The sequence below is a fragment of the Rhagoletis pomonella genome, unplaced genomic scaffold (genome assembly GCF_013731165.1).
Source record: "Rhagoletis pomonella isolate Grant_MI unplaced genomic scaffold, Rhpom_1.0 Rhpom_scaffold_00011, whole genome shotgun sequence".
In the NCBI taxonomy this organism is placed as follows: Eukaryota; Metazoa; Arthropoda; class Insecta; order Diptera; family Tephritidae; genus Rhagoletis; species Rhagoletis pomonella.
In genome coordinates, this window is record NW_023458565.1 from 28,207,340 (window position 1) to 28,213,995 (window position 6,656).

The 6,656-nt window shown below is 32.6% G+C and overlaps 1 protein-coding gene across 1 annotated transcript; it reads left to right on the forward strand.

The window, feature by feature from the left end:
* The first annotated feature begins 509 nt into the window (after positions 1-509).
* Positions 510-6,521, forward strand: LOC118746955 (laminin subunit alpha-like). Its single transcript, XM_036480949.1, has 3 exons — positions 510-1,039; positions 3,650-3,796; positions 6,498-6,521. Exons 1-3 carry the CDS (start codon positions 785-787, stop codon positions 6,519-6,521), a joined length of 426 nt encoding a protein of 141 aa, XP_036336842.1. The 5' UTR covers positions 510-784.
* Positions 6,522-6,656: the final 135 nt, after the last annotated feature.

A 6,656-nucleotide genomic window follows, 5' to 3' on the forward strand; every position in this document is an offset into this window, starting at 1 on the left:
ATTTCACTACTCGCATGTAACTATATACAAACACAAAGATTAATAACTTCTACATTCTTACATACAAACGTACGCACATAAGCAAATTCATTACACACTCTCCAACAAGTACAACATAAAATGAAGTATGTACTTACGTTTAAACACTCATCGAAGCAACTAACTCTTATCAGTAACATAATTTTTTATGCAGCAAATACCAGCTTGACTTTTAGCCTTTGCGCCCATCCAATCGGCCGTATGTTGCGTTTTGCACCAATAATGCGTGCTGTCCGTCGCCACTATAGTATAATAAACAGCTGAGATTGCAGATAAGCGAAAGACGCTCGCTAAAAGTCATTACAAATACATATATACATATGTCGTACATACAAACCACAAATATGTGTGCACATATAAATACATTTTCATGCTCACAGTGCGATCAACATCTCATCGTCTCGTCGATCGACACTCTGTGCCGAAGTCAGAAGGAAACGATTTTAAAAATTTGAATTCAGTTGCTCGCGGAAGGGCCATCCAGACGGTTGGATAAATGGATGGGCTCCAATAAGAAAAGTGAAAAGTGAAGAAAAAAGTGCTGGAAAAAAATGTCTGAAAAGTGAAATTGAAAAAAAAAGATTTATAGAGTAAAGGAAATCAAGTGGATTAGTGCTGATATTAAAGGATATCCGCTTAAGAGCGTGCGCGTGTGTGTGTGTGAAAACGCTTGTTTGAGTTGCTTCGCTTCAGCCGGAAGGATAAGCTCATTCATAAGCAAAACGAACGAAAATTCAGTGAAAATATGGCATTGCCACAATGGTGGCGTAGCGGCGGCAGCAGCGTGGGTGTGGCACTTTCCTGTGCGCTACTCTTCGCTTGCTGCGGCAGCCTAGTGTTGGCCGAACTAACACCACCATACTTCAATTTGGCTACAGGACGTAAGGTCTATGCATCGGCCACATGTGGTGTGGGTACTGATGGACCGGAATTGTATTGTAAATTGGTGGGCGCTAATACGGAGAATGATCACGTCGATTATTCGGTTATTCAGGGACAGGTAAGAGAAAGGAACGAGGGTATAAAAACCGATTGATTTGTGTGCTCTTGTGTGAGTGTGATGGTATGGGCGAGAGTATGTGTGTGTGTGTGCGCGATATTTTTGAACCGGAAGCACATGCATATACTTATAGATATGTACATACATATGAAGCCTTATCGTGCCGACTTGTGCCCATAAAAAAAAATTACTTGCTACTTTTTGTATATTTTTCGTAGAACGTTTGGAAATAAAAAAATGTAAAATCATTTTAGACTTAAAGCAATGAGTTAATACTAGCCTTATGTGCAGGTATATTTGTATACCTAAAAATGTATGTATATACATACATTCTTAAATGTACAACTTTTTGTTTATCTAGATGCGCACATTTGTGTTTGTATATCTTTTTTTATTTCTAAATTTTTTTAATGAAGTTGATGCTAATCTAACTGGTTGAGCAAATTTTATTTTGAGTTTTGTTTGTCTAAGGCATTTAGTGTCTACCTATGTGTGTACATATGTATGTATAAGAACATGTTTATTTAAGTAGGTACAAACAAAAAGTAAAAAATGAGGCGCACACATTAGCAACATGTGTTTGACTTAAAGATAATTTCCATAGTATTTTTGGTTTTAAAATAGAAAACTGTGTGTATCATGGCTGGAAAATTTCGTTATAAACATTGAATAAATGTGGGTATACATACAGATGTATGTATATGCATAGGAAAAATAAAAAAATACTTGAAAAGTGCTGTAGAAGTTGAAAAAAATAACTACTTGCAGAAATGTAATGATAAATCTTCATTGAAAAGAGCAAACTAAAGATTTCAATGTACTTTTGTAGCTGAAAGTTACGGAAAAATCCTGAAAAGTCTTGAAACTCGCTCAAAAATCCAGTGAAGATTACCGAAAAATCCAGGCACACGCCGAGAAGCAACGTTAAAATCCAGACAAGTTTCGTCAAACCATAAACTTCCCCTCAAAATCCCAAAAGAGATTTTGAAGTACCCCAAAAAGTCACGGAAAGTATGAAAAATCCCAAAGATTTCCGAAAAAGTACCAAAAATGAACACATGAAAAATCCCGAAAGGAAAAAATTACTACTAATTTGCAAGCATTTAAAAAAGTCTCGCAATCTGCCAAAATTCCAGTAAAAATTCTAAGAAGTAAGACACGAAGAATCCCTAAACATCTCAAAAAATCATAGAAAAAATAAAAAGAAATCCCGAAAAAACACGAAGTATCCCGAAAATATCAAGAAAACTTTCAAAAACTCCTAAAAGTGCCCGAAAAAATTCCGAAAACTACATAAAACAGAAAGAATATCGAAATGGAATGAAAAGCGGTCTCGAAAAATCCAAAAACTTTCGGTAAAAATCTCGAAAAGTAAAGCAAGAAAAACCCATAGAAGTCCCGAAAATTATGAAGCATCTCATTTTATTATCAACGCCTAAAAAAAAGCAAACATTTATTAAAAAGTTTTGAATAAATCACGAAAATCCTGAAAGAATTCCAAAAAGCACCAAGTATTCCGAAAAATCCTGCCAAAATCCAAAAAAGTCTCTTAAAATCTATAAAAAAGTCGCGAAATTTTAGAAGGTCGGATCCCGTAATGGAAGAACAATTAATAATTCCTAACAAGCCAATAAAATGCCTGGGAATATTCGAAAATTTCCAAAACGGTTTTGCGAGATCCCAAGAAAATCCCGCTAAGTCACAAAATAATTTTTTTATCGGTGTCTAAAAAATAAAATGCAAAAAATCCCGAAAATCATGAGAAAATATGAAAAGATCTCAAAAGTTTTCAGAAATTCTAAAAAAAAAAGTTTTCCAAAAAACTAGGAAAAAAGGACTAATAACTAATTCGAAACAAAAAAAAAAATCTAGAAAAATCCTCAATACTTTCCGAAATATACCGAAAATAAAGATACCCAAGAATGCCGAATGAAAACTACATAACAATAAAAAAAAAAAAAAAAATTATTTTTATTTATTTTTGCTCTAGGAATATTGTATTTGTTGTAGAAAATGTAATAATAAAGGACATGACATACGGCAGAGAGCAGATTTGAGAACAAAGCTCAACGTGCCTTACAGTACCGCAGTTCGTAAAATCCCTACAACTTGTGAACACCCATGTTCGTACGCCTTAATCAATTCACTCTAGCGAGATTTAGCCACAATCAGCATATTCGCATGAATTTATGTCGTCCAGCTTCCAGTTGTCACGTTCTTCGCAAACCTCCTTGCGTAGGATAACATTGCACTGAGATATGGCGATCAATAGGTCCGATAAAGAGGTCTTTCTCCGATTGGTCAAATTGTTAGATGACCGAAAGATGACATAGGATCATTAAATAAAACGAAGAATATTTCATTGATTTATTTTCGATCCTTTCTATAAATAAACGGTATACAAAACACGAGCAAGGACTTTTTGATCCACCCAATAAGTGAATTACTTTGAGCTTCCTAATTTTTTTCCATTCAGTATTAATATCTCTGGAAAAGCCTTTTAGACCAATTTTAACCATATATACATATATGTGTTTACCTCCTTTTATTTTTATATTAAACACATATAAAAAATATAATTAAAAATTTTATATCATTTTAACATTACAGGTTTGCGACTATTGTGATCCGAATATACCAGAGAAGAATCATGCAGCTGAATATGCCATCGACGGCACGGAAGCATGGTGGCAGAGCCCGCCATTGTCTCGTGGCATGAAATACAATGAAGTTAATCTGACCATCGATTTTGGACAGGTAAGTTGATGCAAAGCAAAAATGTATACATACATAAAACATAAGTCAGGCGGTGGCAACAAAACAGAAAAAGAATGGCCAGTAGAATGTAGAATAAAAATCCATGAAGAAAAAAATGTTTTTTTTTTTTTTTTTGACAATCGAGGCGTTCATTTGAAATGCACAATCACGCACGCGACGAGCCGACGAACTTACAACACCAAAAACAAAAGAAGACCACTAAAGGCAGATATTTATTCAAGGTATGCAGAGGGACAGACAGGGCTTATGGAAGAAAAACAAGCAGCCGTGTTGGCGCGTTTCATGACATCAGACACAACAGAAAAAAGCGCACATCAATAAGTCGCATAAGAATGTCGAGTATGCGCGGCTGCACAAGGAAAAAACGCATTACAATACCTTCAGCCACAAATACATACATACATATGTATGTATGGGGCCACACAACCCGTATAGTTGGAGCATAAAAATTGGGCCAGTTTGTTGTTGTGTGCGTGATTATTTTTGTTGACCTTTTTTTTTAATGCGATGCGCATTCTTTATTTCTTTTCTCTTTTTATTATCATTTTTTTTATAACAACGCGTCAAGCAGATGATACTCATAAAGGATTCTGTTTAACAAAAAAAAAAAAAAAAAAAAACACGAATGAAAGTAAAATAAATGCTTGCTGAGCAAAAGTCCAACGAAAGCGTTAACGTGCGCGTCGAAAGAGTAACAAAATGCTTTTGTTTGTCAGCCCTTGCCACAAGCGCATCAAATTTCCCGCCAACCTGTTCACTGATGCGCATGTGCAACGGTCAGCTTAGCCCTGTTTTGTAGTACATTAATTAAATGCCAGACTGTCATCAGATACGGATGTATATACTGGATTTGAGAAACATACATATGTACATCCTTAAAATGTGTGCGAATGTATATTTTTTTTACACGGGCAAAGGTAGTGAAAACTTGCTGAGAAAGCAAAATTTTTGCAAAATATTCCATGGTTGTAGGGATTGTGTATATGTATAAGGCTGGATTTCATGAATGCTATTATACAGAGTATTGCATTTGAATTATTCTTATTTTTCTATTGAAAGTAATAAAAACTGTATTTTTTTCTTCGTAATTATCTATAGAGGTTATCTGGTCTTCATCTTTTTACTTGGCACTAAAGCTGTCTTTTGTTAGTGCTTTTAAATTTCAATTCTAATTTTATTTTTTGTCTGACTTCATTTGAAAATGTTGAAAATTTTTAATGCTTTAAGTATTGCTTTCACGCACTATTGCATGAGTTCTCAGTGCTGCCTTCTCCGCTAGAATTTGATAAGCCTAACCCGATTCAATATACTCTTAGGTTTACGCATACAAACGCACTTCCACAATGTTTGCTTTGCCTTTATTGCTTTTCTTACAATAATCCATCCAGACCCAGCAGGAAATTGTCGCTTCCATTATTGACAGACAATTCTATATGAATAGAATATTTGTATCTACTCGTACATAGAATTAATTCTGGCTACTATCTTTCTACTAAAAAAAAATGCTTCTTTTAAAACAATACAATACAAAAACTAATTTGAAAAAGAAAAACTTAATATAATAAGCTCTTAAAAGTTAAATAAAATTAAAAAGAATTTTTTATTTCTAAAATAACATATGCAGATAACCTAAAAATTAACAAAGGAAATGAATTTGTTCACAAAAATCAAATGAAATTACAAAATACTTTTCTTTTTAAAACAATAAAATCTAAATTTCAAATAAAATTAAAATAAAAAAAGAAACCATTTTTATTCTAAATCAGTATAAACTAAAAATTAAAAGAGAAACAAATTAGTTCCTGAAAATTAAATCAAACTTAAAAAATATTTTCTCTTTTCGAAACAATTAAATCTAAAAAATTAAAAGAAAATTAAATAAAAAAATATAAGTTCCTAAAAATTAAATGAAATTAAAACAACAAAATTAGAAAATTATATTTAACAAAAGAAAAAAAATTTAATAAATTCCTACAAACAAAATGGAATTAAGAAAAAATACTTATATCTTAGAAAAAATAAAATTGAATAACTAACAAAAAAAAAATAAATTGCTAAAAATTAAATGAAATTAAAAAGAAAATAAAATAGTTTTCTTTTTGAAACAATAAGACTTTAAAATTAAAAGAAAATCAGCTTAAGAAAGGAAAAAGATAAGCTTCTAAAAATAAAATAAAAAAAACACATTTTTTTAATACAATGATAATTAAAAATTAAATTAAAAAAAGAGAAATAAAATATGCTTCCAAAAATAAAATGAAAGTAATAAAATTTTTGGTTAAATTTTTTTTAAACAAAATCCAAGTTAAAAAAAATTATATTAAAGAAAAAAATTTAAAAAATTCCACTGGAGAGGAATCGAACCTCAGCTCTCTCGAATGGCTTGCTATCGCTTTGTTCACTCTGCCATATATATGTAGGCACTGTTGGAGCAGCGCGAACAAAGCAAGTGCTATCTGTCAAAAGAGCTTTTAACTATGAGAATGGGCAAGGAAGCTTCTTTTTGTAAAACTATCGTGCCAGAAAAAAACAAAATCTCTCAAACTATCTAGTAGTAGGTGCCTTTCAATTGTCTTACAAAAATTTTCATCAGCTGCTCACCGTTTCAAAACTTGGCGCGCAGTTTCCTTAGCCATCCAGTAGAATTTGTATCGCTCACGCGTATAAATTTCCACTATAGTCCATGACCACACCGGCCAAGTGATTTGCAGCATACTGACGCTCTATAAAAACCAAACAAATTCTCAACAGGTCTGCTGTCAATTGCTTTGTAAGTTTGTACAAAAATGTGTCTGCATGTATTCTTGAGCATTTTATGCCTTGTGCGTCGTCGTTAAAG